This window comes from Pomacea canaliculata, linkage group LG3, assembly GCF_003073045.1.
Source record: "Pomacea canaliculata isolate SZHN2017 linkage group LG3, ASM307304v1, whole genome shotgun sequence".
In the NCBI taxonomy this organism is placed as follows: domain Eukaryota; kingdom Metazoa; phylum Mollusca; class Gastropoda; order Architaenioglossa; family Ampullariidae; genus Pomacea; species Pomacea canaliculata.
The window spans coordinates 2,074,435-2,095,215 of NC_037592.1; the positions used below are offsets into that span (position 1 = coordinate 2,074,435).

At 44.7% G+C, this 20,781-nt stretch overlaps 1 protein-coding gene across 1 annotated transcript in view; it reads left to right on the plus strand.

Moving 5' to 3' along the window:
- The window catches only part of LOC112560106 (myosin light chain kinase 3-like), a 46,055-nt gene extending 25,574 nt beyond the window's left edge, over positions 1-20,481 (plus strand). Inside the window, 10 exon segments of the mRNA XM_025231690.1 lie at positions 7,601-7,665; positions 10,516-10,606; positions 11,517-11,720; positions 13,168-13,309; positions 13,749-13,899; positions 13,902-13,947; positions 15,504-15,702; positions 16,066-16,152; positions 16,398-16,467; positions 16,745-20,481. Of these exon segments, the coding sequence (XP_025087475.1) occupies positions 7,601-7,665; positions 10,516-10,606; positions 11,517-11,720; positions 13,168-13,309; positions 13,749-13,899; positions 13,902-13,947; positions 15,504-15,702; positions 16,066-16,152; positions 16,398-16,451 (1,039 nt within the window). The 3' untranslated portion in view covers positions 16,452-16,467; positions 16,745-20,481.
- The last annotated feature ends 300 nt before the right edge of the window (positions 20,482-20,781 follow it).

Here is a 20,781-nt window from a genome sequence, read left to right on the forward strand (position 1 = left end):
GAGAGAGAGAGAGTGTGTGAGGGAGTGAGTGAGAGAGAGTGAGAGAGGGGGGCTCTCATTTCCCAGGTACTTTCCTCAACATATTCCTCGGCGCAATAACCGGTGACGGAGGAGAAAGGATGAAGAAGGGGTGTGGAGTGCAGAAGGTGTTAGTGAGTCCGTTCCCTCAAGCGTGGAGTTCACTGCCACGCACACAGCAACAGCGACAAGGATGATGGGAAGGGTGCGAGAACATACGATGCACGCGTTACAGCACGTTACCTGGAGAGAGAGAGAGAGAAAAACAACAAAGTGAAGTCTCTGACCCACAGGGCAGATGGAGTGATAAAATGCTCTTTTGATCGGCCAAGACTACATTCACGCTTCAGTTATTTGAGACAGGATCTGCACTGAGTTATTCATCAGAGAAATATGAACAATAACACACACAGCCCACTGACTACAACTTGAGCTGGTCTGTGTGTTCACTGGTCAACGTTTGACACAAAGAGTTGGTGAGTCTTGCTCACCGCTGACATTTTGTACTCCTCCTTTCTAACTTTTTATAGCTCAGTTTTGTTGTTGTTGTTTGTGTGTGTGCACGTGCTAGTACCTAAAGAATACACACAATAAACTGTTTACGGACTCCACTGCCTTTCCTGGTTTAAAAGGACATGGAGGGATTAATCATACTATTATGGCGTGTTATACAGTGTTATATTACACCGTACAATCAGTAGCCGATGATTCAGCCTTCTCCTATGCGAAGAATTGTGACAAATCATCTGTACACTAGAGGGCGCTGCCCCCAGGCTGTCTCTCCCACGCCCCTGACCAGAAACAAAATTCAAATGCATTCCTGTCCGGCGACTGTTGGCTGAACACAAACACGCCCTCTGCCTGTACTGACATACTCAAACCTGAGCTGACACTGCCACAGATGTTCTCACGACCCTCGGAAAACATCGGACAACACCTTCATCCGAAAATGTCCATATATGGAACAAAGCTTAATTTAATGACACCCGACTTTAGCCACCTCCCGGGTGTACAGACTCCTCTGGCGCTTCCCTCGGAGCTAGCGGGGACACAGTCTCATTCATGGAGCACTGGGAATCCACGAGTCGCGCTGATTGGTTGGCTCTGTGTGACGTCACCGACACTGCGAGTGGGTGAGCGGGCGGTAAACAGTCCGCCAAAGGCGCCTGAAAAAAATGTTCGTGTAGGTGGAGCTACTTGTTCAGTTCTGCCCAGGAACCCAGGCACAGACATGAGTAAAAAGTGTTGGGATGGGCAGGTACACAGCCCCTCGCGCTTCACACTCACCTGAGCACGCGAAATACACCTGTCCGGAGTAGGGAGCAGGCGGAGGGTGCTGACAACAACACAACAGCGAAATTCAACTGACTTCAGTGATACTGGTGGAAACAATTCAAGACAAACACAACATCAGTGCTACCTGTGGAAACAACATCAAGACAAACAACTTCAGTGCTACCTGTGCAAAAAAAAAAAAAAAAAAAAAACAGCAAGACAAACACAACGGACTCCAGTGCTACTTTCGCACACCAACGGAACTCTATGTCTCATTTATTGCTGGATGTGGACGTGGACTCGGATTTGGACCGACTTGATGTGCTACACTGATGCTGACAGCATTATTCCGCGTTTCGAAGAGCTCGAGATGGGACACTGTGTCAAGTCGGATGTTTGTTTTTATAAGCAGAGGTAAATGATATTTAAAAGCTGATTAATTATTAAGAAACACGGATGTAACATAATTTATGCTTTGTTTCAACTCTAAGCTTGTTAAGATAAAATAGGCAAAATCAAATAATCCAGGGTGCAAGCTTTATCTAGGCAATCCCATGGCGGAGGGAATAAAGAATAAAATACAAAAGACCCACCTACACACGCACGCTCGCACACACACGAATGCAAGTACAGATGCACCTAAATTATAGACCTGCAGGTCGGGTACAGACAAGGAAGACCTTTAACCTCAGTGAGGAAAGACAAACTAGTTGCATACCTGCTGTCATAAGTTCCTGCATGTGCATATACATTATATATAAAAGTCCCGATACACTTTGATGGAGGTGGGCGATGACAGAGCGAGAGATAGAGGAAAGACAGAAGCTAGTAACATCTATAAATCATGTTTAGGTTTCAACACAAGGACTACATCAGCAGTTTATTTTCAAGCCTCACACAAGCGATGAAAACTGAGACTCGGCCATGAAGACCAACCCTGTGTTCGCCGAGTGTCGGGACAGGCTCAACGGCGCCACCATGGTTAAAAATATCAAATGAAACAGGAATTGAGATTCACCTGAGCGAAGTTGTTGTTTGTATTTACCTCCCTCGCCACAGTGCCGGTCTTTGTAGGAGATTTAAAGAGGTTAACAAGACAAGGGAGAGAGAATGGCTTTATTGAGAACCGACATTTTGTTGAGTTCTATTTACTTCTTGCTAACATCAGGATTTTCTTTCCACTGAACTGTTTGTTTGTATCTAGTTTGAACAGTAATTTTGCAAGCATTGAGGTAAGTGTAGCAGTTGTCTACAATCAGAGAACAGATACGTGAATGTCGGAAGGACATGAAGTGTTATTTGTGTAATATTTTGTATTGTCTACTGTGTGGCCTTGTCTCAGTTCAGTATACCAAGGACCTTGGCATAACGGTTCGTACATCTTTCACAGAACCTCAAGCCATCTTTACTCAGTTCTGTTCTCCTTCTGGAACGTAAGGAGTAAAGGCTGTCCGAGTAAGATTTCAGTTGCTGGGGTAGGAACTGTCGGAAACCGCAATTAATTCATTATTAGCCTCATTAGTGAGTGGAGTGTGAGTGCCAGGCTTCTCACCGCCTTTTGCTTTGCCAGGCTGTTAGAAGATTTGTTTGACAGGAGGGTCAACGGGCGGCAGGACATCCCATGGTGCCACATTTTTGTCAAAATGGCGAGTGTATATCCTTCAGTCTTCAAGGCAGTGTCGGGATGAATAGTCCCACCATTCACACATCTCGTGATGCACACACAACCTTTTGTTATCAGCAGAAGGTTCAGATTCAGTAATTCAGACTTCGGGAGCCAGTGTTCGAGTCTCAGTAAGTTCTCAGCCGCTAGTTGCATGACCATCAGCTAACAACCGCCCTCACCAGACTGCAGCAGTCAGTAACAGAAGTGGATGAAGTAAACCATGCTCACTATCACTCAACTTCGTAAGAGTTATCTATCCAACCAACATTTCCGGTCTTTTATTTATTTTTTTTTATTTCCCTCCTCCACTCTCCTCTCTCCCGTCTAATTTTTTTTTTCTCTCCCTCCTCTCCCCGCACTGCATCTCGCCAGCAGACATCTCGGGTTACTGCAGCAATCCCTATCTCTGCTCGCTGATGGTGTGTCTGTGCAGACAGAAGGATGATGCTGTAGCTGGCTGCCGCTAGGGGGCGCTCCTAGTCCTATCACGAGGTACGCTCGTAAGCGTTGCGGATAAGGGAGAGAACTGCATTGATTGCTTGTCGCCCCTTTGCTAATTCACAGGCTGAGAAGTTTGCACCAAACTGCCCTGACCTTTAGCCCCGCCTTTAAAATATTGAGTTATTTCACCAATTATTTTACGACTTACAGCAGGGTGTGCTCGGACTGTGTGTGTGTGCGCGTGTGTGCATGCACTTGCTTGCATTTTAATTTCCTAATTAGTATGAGTTATTATGTGACAGTGTTCTCTCCTTGCTATCAATGGCATGAATGTTACAGTGTTGGGTTGCAGTTGCTGTAGACAACCAAGGCAACTCTGTAACTGTTGCTGCTAAAGCGATAAACCTAGCTATCAGTTCTCTCCCTTCCTAATTCTCCTCAAGCAGAGATGTCTGTTTACATTTATTTTGTGCAAACATCTAGCATATGGTCCGCGAATGCCTTTCACAAAATTGTGATTAGGTGTGAAATCTCCTTTCGTGTTGGTGAAATGTTGCACACGAGGTAGAGAATTAAAAATAAATCTACCCTGGTTAGAAAAACAGATGTACAGGTATTTATTTTAAATGTTTCGTGAGGGAAACACAAGGTCTGCAAGCATAAAAAACAAGCCAAAGCCAGAGAAGCTGTGATAAAGTGAGACACAACAAGACTCGACAAGTTGCAGATGTCGAGACTAGACGATACAGAAAAATACCCTCCGTCCTCTCTCAAAACAAAACCCAAACCAAGTAAAACAGAGTAAAACAAACAAGATGCCAACTTATCGACCACACGTACAGGGATCGCATAAGTCAAACAAACATTTTTAACATGTTGAGAAGGACAAAGCAACAGTAAAAACAGTTTAAGGTAAAATGTTTACGTTTAACTGCACACCGCAGACACAACAACCGCTGTGTATGTTGTTGTCCGTGTTGGTGGAGCTGATGCTGAACTTATTCCATTGTGAAAGACCGGTGCTCGAGACGATATTCTGACACGTAGGACGCTGACAGGTTACATGGAAAGTGAAGGATGCAGCTGGCAGGTTACAGGGAAAGTCAAGGATACAACCCACACACTGCTCCTGTCAATGTAGTTCCAGCGGAAGGAGACGGAAGCGTGTGATAAGGTGTCTCCACCATCACGTGTGAGCCGAAGGTATCTGTACCCCAAATTAATTGCGGCTGTGGGCTAATGGGGGTACAGCTGTGTTTATAATTACCGCCTCTTTCTCGCCCTTATCGTGGCTGGGGCCGCCACTTGCTCTTTTTATGTTCTTATCGGGGGACAAGGCAGTTGTTCCTCCTGACTTACATGCGCGATCTCTTTCTTTACTTCTGTATGTGAGAGAGAGAGTCTTGCTGTGTCATATAGTGGACATTATACACACATCATCATCAACAGCTCTATTCTCGTTACTTGCCGTTTAAATCTCAGTCACATCTTTACACTATTCAATAGTATTGTGGAGTATCAAGCCTCTTGTTTTAATTATTTTCTTACCCCGGAACTCACTTTCCTTTCAGGTGCCGTTTCCGTTGTATAAAAGAGTTTTTGTTTGCGTTATCGAGACTGTTATTGTGTAAGTGTCTAGCGAACTACAGAGAGAGATTTTGTAAAATCCAGTGTAAACAATGCCAGAGAGAAACTGGGGCTGCCCCTATCTGTTGGCGCCGCTTGTAGCTCCGAGGATCGCGGGGTGAAGTCGTGTGACCTTTGGCCTGAGTGCAGGCTCGTGGTTTACGGTGGCAACAATAAGTTCGCGGTGCCAGGTCTGGCAACTGCCCCTTCAAAGGTACGACCTGTAGATATTTTATTGTTTAGTCCAGTAGATGGCGCCAGCAGCGAAATACAAAGGCAGAGACTCGTTTGAAATATTTAGCGTGTTGCTACGAATCCTTACATAACAATTCCTGTATGTTACCTCCCCTGTCACCGCTGTCCACACTCTTTCGTGTGGAAGGTGGGACTGTTAGGATTCGTGGATATTTACAGACACTACGTGGATGTCACGTAGGTTTGACGTGAATGTTATGGGTTACTGTCATTAAGCTACTGCCATACCCTGCCTGCCCTGCATACCCTGCCTGCCCTACACTACAACTGATGAATGTCATGTCATACGTGATGACAGCTGAACCCTCTCTTCATTTCTATGTTAAGTTTCAGATGTCACTCTCTTGAAGGCCCCAGAATTTTCTCCTTGTCGCCTTCCAGCATGGAAACATCCATTTTGCCTTTAAGAAAAGTGATTCTCATGTCAACCGTCTATTCACATCGTTTGTAAACAGCTTAGAATATACAGCTTGACAATGTAAAGAAGAAACGTGTTCCTTTCTCTCTCTTCTTTCTATCCTTCATGGCACCCACCCTCCGACTTTGCTTTCACAAGCGCTGAGCTACGCAAACCTGTCAGGAAAAATTAATCTCTCCGGCAGCCGGCAGCTGCATCTCTGATTCTTCATCAGATGAAAGGCATTACCCCCTCCTCTCTGACCTCCTCGTCTTTTGCACGTGCATGGCCCTCCGTGTTCTCAGCGCCTCTTCCTCCCATACCCTCCCACTGTCGGTCCAGAGAGAGAGAGACGGACGCCAAGTTTATTTTTTCGCGGAGCGTTTGTTATTCTGTTCGCCGAGGGACACCCGAGCTCCCCGGAGTGTCAGGGTCCCCAGACCCCTACTTCTCGCAGCCTGCTTTGCCCTCCTGACCTTTATGCAGTCATGCGCAGTGGGCTTTTTCTCCCTTCTGTCATTCCCTCCTCCTCCACCCCAGGAAAATTGATTAAACGTTCCGTTGAGTGTCAAGACGGGTGTCAGAGGAAAAGTTCACAGACACACAGACATAAACATTCGCAAGAACACGCGCGCGCGGACAGTAAACAGATGCGCACGCGCGTGCACATACATATACACAAACCATAACACACACACATAGCAAAGAAAATAAGAAAAATGAGCTGAGGAAAGAACGGGGGAACAACTCTAGATGTTTTCATTTATGTCCCCTCCGAATGAGTTATCGTTGCACAGCTCATTGCAGGTGCGTGATGAGTGTTCATCCTGGGTGGAGCTGCACAACAAAACTCAGTGACCGTGGAGGGAGGAGGAGAGGGCGAGAAGCATGGCCAGGTGTGCCACCAGGTGTAGCCGGTCATTTCCTCACTTTTACCTCACTTCCTCGCCCTTTAAATGAGAAACTACCAGAGTGTCGATGATATGTTCACTGTTCACATAAGATGGCGACCTGGGCTGGTATTCACGTCCAGCCTGCAGTGCCCTGTAAGAGACCAATCACTCTCATTGTCTTGTTGTCTACTCCATGGGTGAGCTGAAGCCAGTGTTGATGGAATTCTACCCTTAAATACACGTACTACCGTCAGATAAATTGTTTATTTATATTTGTGAAGAAAAATAAAACGTGTTACACATTAAAACCTTGATGTATATTTGCCAGACTCACTTTGTGAAGGGATGTGAATGTTATCTCTCGGGGCTGTCTGACAGTCTGAATGTCAGAACCTGTCGGAGGAGCTGAATATCCGACTAGGTTTACAGATGTGAACAGCAGACAGGTTTGCACATGTGTTCGCCAGGCGGGCAGACGTGCCTCTGGTTATTATGAATGGTCTGTAGGAGTTGACGATGAGGAAGTGTTTATCACTGCCGTGAAATGTGATTGCACGAGCAGGAAGCTCGACATTCACAAGTGACGTGTGATCACATGGTGAAGGCGTGTTTACACGCGATAAACTGTGTTTACTCATTGCTTAATGTCATTATTCGTTTTTTATCTTTATGTGTATTTTTGTTCTCACAAACGATTTTGCTTTACTTTGACACGCCCATCACTCTCAAGCTGTTTATTATTGAAAGCTGTGGTATGCTGTATGCTAAGTGTATTTATGTTTGTGTGTGTGAGTGTATTTATGTTTGTGTGTGTGTGTGTGTGTGTGTGTGTGTGTGTGTGTGTGTGTGTGGTGTGTGTGTGTGTGTGTGTGAGAGAGTGTGTTTGTAGGTGTGTGTGTGTGAGAAAGAGAGAGACTATTCTCCAGCTGCCCTACCCTTTGTCCTCCAGCTAAAATCACGTGCTGACAGATTTCCATTCTCTGCTTTTAATGACAATAATTTCTAAATAATGTGTTTTCTGCCGTGCAGGTGCTTGCTTGGAGCGACCAATAGGATGAATAAAGTGCATGTCGATGAAAGCGAACCTGTTGGAGGTAAGAGATGTCACAACTCACTCCAAAACAATTTTGTTTAAATTGTTTAAAGCTTGAATACCCGCTCACCCACCCGCCACCTTCCACTGTTGTTCTTTAAACCTGCAAGATCACAGTGAAGCAGTCAGCCCTGTATAAAGATGCCACATGCAAGAAAGAACAGCGTTCCCGAGACGAGATATGAACCCAGGACAGCCGATCCCCACTCACTTGCCACAGGCGCTGTCCGCGCCACCCGACCGACCGCTGTTCCTAGAGAAAACATTAATTCATGCGAGGCAGTTACACAGACAGCAGCCCAGACAGACTTAGTGAGTACCTAGACAGGTAGACGGACAGACAGAGAAATCTTGTTTCCAACTGTAGGCACGGATATGACCTCCGAAAGCCTGGAAGTGACTGAGATCACGTGACGATAGAAATGTCTGAAGACAGGAACTGGGGAGAAAAGTCTTCTACCTGGACAGAACGGTTCAGGTCACTTGGCTGACAAGAATTCCTCCTGTCAAGCCCGGGCTGAGTCTGATGAGAAACGAGAACAGGAAATGGCGCCACAAGAAAGAACCAAAATATGGCGGGTCACGTGACCCGGAGCTACGCCTGCATTCCAACACCCGAGACACTTTTTGCAGGGAAGGGAGGAGGGTTCGTAGAGGCCAAAGACAGATCGTTAAAAGCCTGAAAATTAACTCCTAAAGACAAGCTTTCAAGCAGGTAGTGTCGAGAAGCGAATGGCTGCAAGTCCTTACCTGGGAGGGTTGTCTGCCCACGTGATGAGCTGACTTTGCACCGCTGGCTGTGGGCTTGTTGCTGCACTTACAGTGGCACTTCGCACCAGCCTGACGCCTGCTGTACTCTGCAAATATTTTACATCACACTTCACCAACATTATTCTTGCACCTGCGCTATTTCATGTTATGAAATTGTTAGGGAGCATAACAAACAGACCTAGACTAGCAAATCAGTGATGCTGAGAGCTCGGGACACTGGGTGTTCTCAACAGAACACTTCAGGACCGTTGCCAGACTTGTTTGTCGACGTGTCATCTTGTGACTTAATGTCTTCTGTCAGCCAAAGTTTGTGAGGCTAAGGTCAAAGGTCGCCTGCGGCCTTTTGCTGGCCGTTGTCAAAGGTTGTGAAAGTAATTTACGTGAAACGATGGTAAATAATCTTGTGAGGGCTGCTACTGAAAGTTATGAAATAGCAGTGTTGTTGACAAACGAATGCCATTTAAATAAATAAACAATGGAAGAAATCTAATACAAACCTCTTAGCAATATTTACAGCTTATATTGTTTGCATCCATAAATTAAAAAGTTATCAAATGTTTACAGTCTGGCGACCACAGGAGTAGTGAAATGTGAGTAGTGTTCACTGTGTCCACAACACTGAGTAGGGAAGGGTGGGGTCCAACCTCCTCCTTCCGCTGCTTATTTTTTCATAGTGAAAGGCTTACCTTCCCTTGTAAATGGTTTGCCATCTGCTGGGTGGGTAGGCAAGTTTTCCAGTCACCGCTCAGGTGACCCTTGAACCAGCGGTCTTCCGGTCGAAGTCAAGTGCACTGAGCGCCAGGCCACGGATGTCTCGAAATAAAGTGTAGAAGGGGCTCACGTGCAGAGAGGAGAAGTAAAAGCGAATAAAAACGAACTGCAGTGAGTGCTACACGGAAGACCTGTCAGAATGCTAATGGCTGCGTAGGATCCGGTGGTTGAGTGAGTGCAGGTGTGTTGTCAGGTGTGTTGTCAGCAGGTGTCCGCGCACTTTCTCTTTTCTGTTGCAATTGCTTGATGCAACTAAATCAACAGTTAAATAGTTGAATTTGTGTTTGTGAGATGATCTAGCAGAATTTTCTTTTATATCTTTTTGTCCTTTTTGAGTTAGGTGAAGGCTGGAGATTTTAGAAACTATGTATTTTTTCAAGGGTTAGCCAAGTCTCAAATTATTTTATGAAAGAAATTAAATCATTATAAATGTAAAATTCAAAATATGAGTAAATTTTTTTCCCATATGGAGGTAGTGTCTTTGAATATCACAGATTCGGTAACCCCTTCAATTGTATATGCTCAAAGCTCTGCCATTGGTTAAGGTCTTCAGTGACGTCAGAAGTTAGAATTTAGGTCAACCGACTTCAGTTTTTTTTTAGAAAAACATTTAATACTGACAGGACATTTTTGTAGCAAAATAATAACATCCGTTTCTTTTGAAAACTTTCCAGAAACTTCAACGGCAACTTGTGTTGGACTGGGATTAACCTTCAGACGAAAGTGTTTACAGTGTTGGCGTGTTGATAGAGAACAAAGCACCAGAGAAACTCAAGCAATTTTCTCCGATCCCCACATACTCGAAAACCCCATACACACTAGTTTTTGTCTACAGCTACCTCTTCAGCAACATTGACATTAACAACCGCATCCATGGCAACCTTCTGGGCTTAGAAAGGAGGAGATTGCACTGAGAAATAACATTTTAACGAAATTCGATTAAAGTACACGTCAGCAAAATGTAAGTGTCGGTCGAGACACACATCAGCCAGGTTGTAGCAGCAGACGGCAGGCAGGTAGCAAAGAAATTTCAGGGCAACAAACTTGTCCATAAAAGAGGCACTTCCCCGACAGGGACAGAACCCAGATCCTCTGCACCCTCCCCGCCCCACCTCCGGGAAAAAAATTCTTAAACTTCTTTTGCAGCTGATAAAAAGATGAAAGCCTGGCTGACGAGATTCGCAGATTAACACGAGCGGTGGCATTATCTTTGATGATGAAAAGCCTCCCCGATGCCCTGCATGTGGTTCTCATGTGTGTACTTGTGTTGACTGGCGCCAGATGAAGATTTTGTTTTCTTTTTCTCCAGGCGACGACCTCCCGTTCGAGAAGCGAGATGTCAGGTTACGGAAGGACAAGTGGGTAACGGACCTGTACACCGTCAGCCATCTTCTTGGCAAGTAAGTGGGACTCACTGCACTGATGTCGGGGGTAGATGCTGAGTTTGGGAAGACAACTTCCTGGACAGTCATAGAACAGAAGCTGAAAACAGAAATATCAGCATGGAACTCTCCAGTGTCAGAATGCAAACATCCCAAACACGTGACCAGTATAGTTCCACCCCGACAGTTGCTTGACGATGTGACTAGTGTCCATGTCGACATTTCTTGTAACAACTCTGTTGGCAAGAGCTTCTGGCCACCTCGGTGGAATTGCAGCTGACACAGGGCTACGATAAGAAACCACCTCCCGGGTGTTGTACCGGGTACCTTGATGCCATACATCGATAGGACGCTCTCCCCCTAGTGGCACACATCGGTGGCACATTAAAGTTGGTTTGGATGGCGGACTGGACAAGTTACAGATGGGAGGGAGGCTAACAGCTCCGTGTGATACCAACCCCATGGCAGGGAAACCAAGGCTGGAATGTCGAGATAACTGCTAGATTTCCAGATTGGTTTTCCCGAGAGGAACTTTGCTGAGGAACATTTAGCAAGAAGAGGAAAGGGCGAGCATTGGCGCTTTAAAAAAACAACTTAGGTTGACTGGTATCAGGAATTTATGGGAAAATTCAATTATCGTGTAAAATTGTCGGTCCTTTTTTTTTAAACTGTTTTGTTTTCAATAAGTACATCAGCGTTTGGCTCTTGGGTAAAACCGATGAATACGCATAACACATCGACAAGGAAGAAAGTCTGATCGTGAACGACATGTCTCTCTTTTTTCTTCTCTCTCTCTCTCTCTACAGGTCATAAAAATATAAAGAACAAAATTTTAGAACAAAATTTGTTGGCACAGAGGTGGACAACATGGATGAGAAAAGAGAGTTTGACCGATAACTTGAAGCTTTCTTCCTTTCTTTATTGTTAGAGGCAAGTTCGGAGAGGTGAAGCAATGCCGAGAGCGACGAACCGGACGACAGTTGGCTGCCAAGTTCGTCGACATCAACTGCCCTCAGGACCGCACGGACATCGTCAACGAGGTGGAGATCATGAATGGCCTGCAACATCCGCGCCTACTGCAGCTGTACGACGCCTTCGAGAACCGGAACTCAGTCTGCCTCGTCACCGAGCTGTGAGTTGGTCGTGACGTCACTTCCGCTATCAGACGCTTTGTTTTGTGGGGTCCGCGCGCCCCCTACACGGACTGGATTAGAACCCGTTAGTTCTCGCTGTCTGACGTTTTCTGCGTGAGTTGTCTTCACCGGAAATCGATGTTGGCTCTGCTAAAAACGAAAAAACCTCTTGAGGAAGGAAGAAAGAAAAGTGAAGACAAAAACTTTAAATATGGGATCTTGAAAGATAAACAGCCTACCCCCCTGAACAACTTGCTTTTTATTGCTTATCGTGATTTGTCTGTCTTTCAACGCTGTTTTCCTCATTTTTAAAAATTCCTGCCTTTTTGATTGAGTGACCAGCTGACGGAATGTGTGTTATTCCTTTTTCTTTACTTTCTACTTTCATGCCTTTACACCATTCTTCAACTCCACACTTTCTTTCCTTCCATTTCTGTATATGTTTCCCTTAAGAATAAATAAGATTGGCAACAACTTCCAAGTTAAAAGCCCTATTTTTTTGTTACTGAAATTAAAAGATGGAAGAATGCGATGAACCTTACCTGTCCTTTTTATTCCCGGGATCTGGCAAAGCTTCTTTCTAATTTCTGTTTGACCGTCGAAAGCAGCCGAGGGCGGCTGTCAAAAGTTTGAGGTGCAAATGCAGACTTCGCCAAAGTCTGTAAGATGTTGACAAATAATACTCCCATGGAAACGTCCTCGCAGTTTTCAGCATCATTCTGGTATTTCTATGCTGCTAATCTTGAAATGATTTTTTTTTTACTATCTTGAAATTCCTTTTTCTCTCCATTCGCTCTCTGTCTTAAAGTCACAGGCGCGCGCATACTTCCACTACTCTTCTTATTTATTTCTTACTCTTCTTCTTATTTCTCTCACTTTGTCGCCCCTAACTTCCTTCTCCTCCTCTGAGGTATGAGATAACTCAACCTCAAGTTGTGCGGTGTCTGCAGTCAGGTCTGAGTAAACAACATCCGGGGAGTTGACTTCCTCACTGCCGTGTTCAATCTCTCTCATCAGGTCTCTCACACTTCTAACACTTTCTTCTTCCTCTTGGCCCTCAGACATCTTCTGTTTATAATTCTTCTCCTTTCATCGTCGGGATATTTTATACAAATGATTTTTTTTTAGTTTGAAGACCTTGACACAGGGGATAACTGATCTGCTCAACTCACGCACGTGCTTGTGTTTACTTGTCTTGTGTTTACTTGAGATTTTCATGAGCTGATTGTGTTGATATCCTCCATGTGCTATCTGTTACCTTGACATCGCCTGATGTCACTCACCCATGTCCGTGAGCCTTTTCTGCTCTCTTAGTTTTATTGGGGGAACGGGAGGGACATTCCTCATCCTCTGTGACTGTTATGGAGGGAGAGGGAGGAACACTCCTCGTCCTCTGTGTCTGTTACGGGAGGAAAAGTGACTTTCCACGTGTTTGTGTGACCCCAGGGTGCAGGGTGGCGAGCTGTTTGAACGCGTCATCAACGACGACTTCATCCTGACGGAGAAAGCGTGCGTGATGTTCATGCGGCAGATCTGCGAGGGCGTGGCCTTCATGCACCACCAGCGCATACTGCACCTCGACATCAAGGTCAGTGATGACGTCATTCAATGCAGCAGGTGACGTCATCATATGCTGCACGGCGACCTTTGGGTCAATGATGACATCATCGAGAATGTTAAATAAGATTTTTTTTTTTTGGTTTTGTGTGTGTGTGTGTGGGAAGGTTGATCTGACGCGTGTACCGGAAACGACTAGGGACACGTTCACTGTAAATGTGTAAACATTTTAATTGTAAAGTATATGTTGACGTTGGTACTGTAAGTGTAGGTATTGACAGTCTCATTAGAAAAGTATGCGCTGGCACTTGAGTAGAAATGTTTGTTTACATCGGTATTTGTAACGTGCTGACACCGTCACTAATAATTCTCAGCCGCAGTCTCGCTCCGTGACCCCCGTGATCACGTGACGGAACTGACCATGAGGTGGTTTGTCCTCCTCCAATCTTGTGTCTTTTGTCTGCTTGCAGCCGGAAAATATTCTTTGTCTCACGCGGGAGGGAAATCGCATCAAGATCATTGACTTCGGCCTGGCCCGGAAGTACACCCCCAGGGAGGACCTGCGCGTGCTCTTTGGCACACCCGAGTTTGTCGCGCCGGAAGTGGTGAACTTTGACCCTATATCCCCGCAACAGACTTGTGGAGTGTCGGCGTTGTGTGTTATGTTTTGTAAGTACATCATCATTGTGTGTCCTGTATACAGAACTATTTCACGTGTTGTGGCTACAAAGGCGTATATACGTCAGGGTTATGGTTACGTATATACGTACGTAAGCACACTCATGTTCCGTGCTGTGTTAAATACATCGCCATGGTGTCTGCTGTAGGTAGGTCAACGCTGTAGGTAGGTCAACGTTGTCGTATTTACCAAACATTTGTAAGTGCCTCAATATACGTCTTGATCGTCTGCAACTCTCTTGATCCCCACACGTGGGTGAAGCTCTTTACTCGCCGTCTGGAATGGTGCTTATTCGGAAAGGAAAGGTCAAGGGTCTCACCTGGTGAGGAGTGGGTACATACCCCTATCCCCCGTCTCGACACTCGTCGTCTGCTGCCTCTGGCCTTTGTCTGCGGTGCCAGACAGCGTGAGAGCCGGCACTTAGTACTTCTGGTGATATTCAGCGATGTGGAGTCTAGTTACTATAGCTACACACCTCGTCTAGAGAGAGACAATAACTGTGACTGGAGACAGCTGTCTGTTATGTAGGCCTTCCTCTCCTTTACCCTGCATCGTTCAGTGCGTCCGGGTGTTTGTATAATTGTATGCATGCTAGCATGTTTGTATGTCTGCGTATACTCACTGTATCTCTGTGTACGCATATCTGTATGTCTATATCTATATTTCTGTATGTGTGTATGTGACTTTGTGTTGGTGTACATCTGCATGCCTGCGTGTTTGTAAATTTATGTTCTGTCTGTCTGTCTGTCTGTCTGTCTGTCTGTCTGTCTGTCTGTCTGTCTGTCTGTCTGTCACACATGTATTTCGTATATATAGAAACAGAAAACTCCTTCCCACTAAGTGTGGTTTTCTGTGCTGACGACTGTAACGGACGGAGGTCGTAATGGAGGCAGAAGCAGTAGACGCAGCAGACAACAAGCACCACGCAGCTCGTTGCCGTCTCCCCCACCGATAAGTACAGAAAGGGTAAACACCTTTAACCCATTAGAGGGATCTCCATTTGTCTCTAACGGCACAGACGACGCAATCATGAAAGTGGTTGGTGTAGCATCAGATGGTGGAGATAAGGATGGCGATGATGAACTGCACTTGGGAAGCAAGGGAGATAATGCAGAAATCGAAAACAAAGAAGGAGGTATTGCCTGCCAAGTGTCTAGAAGAGGAAACACTCCAACTGCTGTCTTACCTTTGCAAACAGAATCTGAAGCCAGGCTGGCTGGATCCTTAATTCAGTTAGTAGTTGACCAGACCACCCAGGGTACGGAGAATGAAGTACGGCAGTACCACGGTACCCCAACTGCTTCGTGCTCCTACATTTCCGTCCTTGACCAAGATTTTGGAAAGATTTTTGGTGCTCGACCATCGTGCTGAACCCTGCATGTGACGTCACGCATACCCGTGATTCTTCGGGTGGAACAAAGGGGTAAACGTCACATAGCGTCTGTAAAGAGATACTTTCATCATTGGTGTTGGCCGTTTATTAATTATACTTATTGTTACTTATTTCATTGTTAATTGAATAGTTCCATCTAATTCGTGTTTGCAGACTGTCGGGCTTATCTCCCTTCCTGGGTGAAACGGAACAGGAAACGCTGTCCAACGTCACCTCAGCTAAGTGGGACTTCAACGCTGAAGAGTTCGACAACATCTCTAGCGATGCCAAGGACTTCATCACCAGGCTGCTGGTCAGGCTCCCCAAGCAGCGGATGTCGGCCACCGACTGTCTGGAGCATCTTTGGCTCAGGGTCAGTCAGGCGTGTCCGACTCCCTGTGTGTGATGTCATTCACTGTAAATATTCATAGCTCTCGAGGTCACGTGACCGAAATGGTAGCATGAGTTGCGAAACAGAAATAAGGGGCTTTTCGTAGTGGACTTTTCAGAATATTATCCGGGATTCTGTTAATTTAAAACTTACAGCAATTTATGTACAATTGTGTGGATGAACAGTATCTAAAATGTTTATTGTTTGGTAAGACCGTTAGCACACGTGTTGGCTGAAGTTTACAGTTCATGCAATGTTCAAACATCAGACTGGTGAACGTGTCTGTCTATACGTCGATGTTTGAGACACTTGTAAACTTGTTTTTGTTTATGTTTATTTTTGCAGAGATCCGTTAAGAGAGAAGGGCGCTTACCTGAGCGATCTCTGTCCAAAAAACGGTTACGAAAATTTGTGTACAGGCGAAAATGGCAGGTAAGACACAAATAGTTGTTTATCTACCGAGTGAAGACATGTTTTCGACAAGTTTCTTACAATTGTTTGAACAATGTTTTCGGTAGAGTCACGTGACACCTGAGTTATTATGTTGGGTGATGGTGTGTTATTGTGGAGCACTAGCCTGTTGTTGGTGGGACACACTGTGTTACTGTGTTGTTGTGTTGTGTTGTGTTGTTGGTCTGCGGGCTGACATGTGATGACGTGTGCTCTACATGTTCCAGAAAGCCATCAACGCCATGCTTGCGTTGAGAAGAATGGGAGTGACACTGACTTAGTCTTCTCTCCTTTGAGGTAAGACAGTAGAAAATAGTGTGTGTGTGTGTGTGTGTGTGTGTGTGTGTGTGTGTGTTTGTGTGTGTGTGCTTTAAACACATGGACGAGCCTTTTGACTTCTTAGATCGAAGTTTGGGCAAGTGTTTTCCATGTGTTGTTTAAATGAAAGTAGGATCTCAAACCACACACACACACGTGCACGCACACAAAAGGTAAATACATGCATTTAAGACTGATTCTCACGGCATACTCCTAAAATCCTAATGTGTGTGTTTTTGTGTGTTTGTGTTTTCAGCAGCCCGTTGACATCCACTTCAATGACAGGAGAGGGGAAGGAACTGCTGCTGACCTTGCTTGGATGGTGGATTGTACGTACGCTGCGTGACGTCCGTGACGTCGTTGGTGTGTGACCGATGACCAGACTGTGGAATCGCCGTTGGTCTGGTGCCGTTACCGTTTCTGATGAGCAGCAATACCGATTCATCAGCAGTTGGCAGTATTTGTTGGCCACCAATGTTCCACCACAGTGACTTCTGAGTCGTCAACTAGTACCAGCGCATCTTCCTTTACTCTTCTACGAGAGTGCTCACTGCACGTGCGGTGTGTCCCTGGGTCAGTAGGTCAGGTCGTGTGTACGTCCACGGATTTCGAGGTCACATCGGACTATTTGATGATCGCGGGTAGTTGTCTTCCTTAAAGACAAAACTTCAAGGAAGCCTCTAGAAAGACTTGGAAAGACGTATCACAGTGCGCCAAGCTGTTGTGGAGAAAGATGTGAGGTAGCAGACAATGTGTGGTGCTGTTGTTGGCAAATCCCGTTAAGCGAGAGTCTGACGAGAGTTGTGCTGCTGAGACGTCTAGTCTGTGAAAAGGGAGATCACCCAGACTGATCAGTGTTTCTCAGCTGCTGTGCTCGTCCACAGAAACAAACAAACAAACAAACATTTTACGTAAATATTCTAGCAAACACACACCCAGACATGAAAATACGAAATACGTAAATACGTGCAGTAATGATCCCTCCTACATGATTGTCTCCTCCTGCGGTCCTCCTCACTGGTGTGGACCTTCAAACTGATTATTTGCTCCCTTTGTGACCTATCAAAATGAATGCATAGCTTTGTAAGTTTGATTGGGGTGTGTATGTTATAGAAGATTGTTGTGATCAACCATTTTGTCATTGAAATCGTCTTTCCTCATTTGCTTTTGGTCTCCATCTGTTCTCTCTTCCTTCCCTCATTGTGTGTGGGCGCGCTTGTCTGTGTGTTTGTCTACTTATGTGCGCGAAAGGTTGATTGCAATATATTATTATTTGTCTATATGTATATAAGAAATACTTATTTCGACTTCTGTTTCCTCAGTTGCACAGTGTGTGATGACCAAGTTATGACCATATGCAGGTCGAGTCCTGTTGTGGATGTGTTTATTGACCGCTGTGTCTGTGGTGTTCATTTCCATGGCAACATTTCTATTCTCCTTAGCTCAGATTACATCCCAGTCACTCACTGACCACTGACACTCATTCGTCCGTCGTCCTTGATGACACGATCATGACCGAAACATTGGAGAATCGAATCACTCGTTTCTTTTGGTTCTCATCAACAATCATCATAAAAGCATTATGCTTTTCAGAAAAAAATTATTTTTATCATTTGAGAAATAAAAGGACAAAAAAACCAACAACCCCAAAACAAAAGCAAAAAAAAAAAAACCGAAACAAAATGATGTAGAGAGCTAAGAAGGAAGGCGAGCAAAATAAAGAAAGAAAAAAAAAGGAAAGATCTATTTAATGTAAACCAAATTCATTTATATATATAAGCAATTATTTGTTGATCACAGACCTCTCTCCATGAAATAAAGAGAAATATGCTGACAACGATGTCTAAGAAATAGTGTCTCGCGAGCAAACAAGTAAATAAAATAAAATGGCAAACTTCAAAATAACGGACTCTTTGGACGAAAATGAAAAAAGTGAGATCAGTTATGTCTGCTCTCTTATCAGCATAATTTTACAATTATGAGAATGATGATGATGCTGGTTTCTATAAGTGGAGAGGTGTGTGTGTGTGAGGGGGGGGGGCAACCTTTCATTTGTATACAAAACTCAGACAGCATACAAACACCGCTCAGTACAGAGCGTGCTGGCACTCTCCGCCACGCGCAGACCCTCGGGAAGTTTGTTGATGCAGCTGCATCCTCACCACATTCTTGTGGAGGCTTCCATTCACTTCTCTCTCGACTCATTTTGTTTCCTACCCCTCCCCCTCCCCCAAATCCCATATTAACTTGATTGACCCTTTGCCCGCTACAACTGACCCACGAACCCTACTGAGTGACTGTCCCTCTCTTCCAGGTTTTTATCCTGTCACGTGTATCTTCTGCGTGTGCAGTGACATGCAACCTCCACGGCTGCTGCAGGCACTCGGCGCACCTTATTTATTTCATGTAACCAACACACTGTCATTGCAATAACAAGATGACCGTGGGACTGGCACGCGTATGAACTAAACTTGTCTCCTGGCTGTTTACTCTGTTGGCGCCGTGGCCCCTTGGCATTCACACAGACATGAACACGCAGCACTCTTCATGCGTCACGTGATTAAAATAAAGTGTTCGGTTATTTGTTGTATCGTCACGTGATAAAATGATGGGTTTTTTGTTGTTTATTTTTAACAGATGTACACTTTATTTCTTTGATTACGCGACCTTAACCTATTATTGACAAAGTTTACTCCTTCCGAAGTTTGTTTCGATGGTTGTTGATTGTTTATTCCCGCTGTACTCAGCTTGAAGAAAGTGGGGGAGAGTGCGTGACAGCCGTTGTAGCTTTGGCTGGTGTCGAATGGCGCTAACAAACCCGTCTTTTATGTATTCCCTCCTCTTTATCTATAAACATTTACATGGTTTGTCCAAGCATGCCAGGTGCTTAAAGGAAGAGAACTCTTGCAAGTGCCTCGTGCATGGGTTATCGCCCTTTAGCGTATACATGTAGTTAGTCGCATGTCTGTTGGCTCTCCGACTGACTCCAGTATTTCATTAGAAGAATAACATATTTTCATAGGTTTCTACATTTCTAGTTCCTTCTTATACGATATTTTTTCTCGTTAAAAACATTATTTTCTTGTACATTTTTAATACGAGGTGACATTTTGATTGCGAAGTGAACAAACACTTCTGCTGTGTTACTGTGCGCACAATTTGTTCATAGATGTAGTCAACGTGTGGCATAACATTTTGATTTCATGAAGAAATATCTGTTGCGGATTTGTAAAATACCTGTAAATTACTTTTCTCTTTTGATCTTATACTCTGTAAATTGGCTGTCTTCTGGTGAATGAAATGAGGCACGTGTGTTGTTCACTTCTCGTGTCCCTCTCCCCCCATTTCAATATTAGGATACGGTGTATTGAGTGTTGCAATCCCCTGTCGTACTCCAGTACTTGATGATCATTTGGGACTTGGGAGGGGCTACATGCACTTCATATCTTCTTGCCAAACATGAAACCTCCTTGGTATAAACAGGAATGTGTCTATAACTGTAGACTAGCGCGTCCTACACACACACACATACACACAAGTAATTAATTCCCACCCCCTCCTTGTTTCTTAGTGTCAGAAGTAACTTCCCTTACTTTCTCCAATATTGTTACCTTCTCTTAACAAACAGTCGAACACCTCACGTGACCAAAAAGCGTCGAGGATGACTTGCAAATGGTTCTGTTCTAGTGATCGCATCTTCATATATCTAAAAAGAAATGTAAAGCTTTGTTTGTATTTTCTTGGTGCAATAGTTAAGGAAGTTTCTTTCAGTAAAATAGCTAAAAGACTTCTTGCGTTGTAAGTTTTTGTCCGTTTATTCATGCCTGAAGTAGCCCCAGTCATTCCAAAGCGTCCCCATCCTTCCATCTTAGCCCGTTGTCCCCCATTATCGGTTTCCATTGAAGAAACGCGTGTGACCGTGTCTGTATCGATGTAAAGCGTTGGTGAAGTAAACTGACCTGAAATAAAATTATAATATGTCGTGATTAAAAACTAGTCTTCATTTTATGTGTGTGAGAGAGAGAAGAAGGTGTAAGGGTGATATTTTTTCATGATTGAGTGTTGGGTGTTAGCTAACTACAGCTTACTCTCTTAGAAAAGAAGTAGAGAAGAAATATTGGTCAACCACCGCAGTCAGTTTGTCAAATGTTATCACTCGCTCACACGCACGCCTACAGGAAGGTGTGTGTGTTTGTTTGTTTGTTTGTTTGTTTGTTTTTTGGATAATTGGTGTTGGGACGAGGAGTGGGAGCAAAGTAGCCAGCCCTGTAAGCAGATGCCACAGAGAAAGAA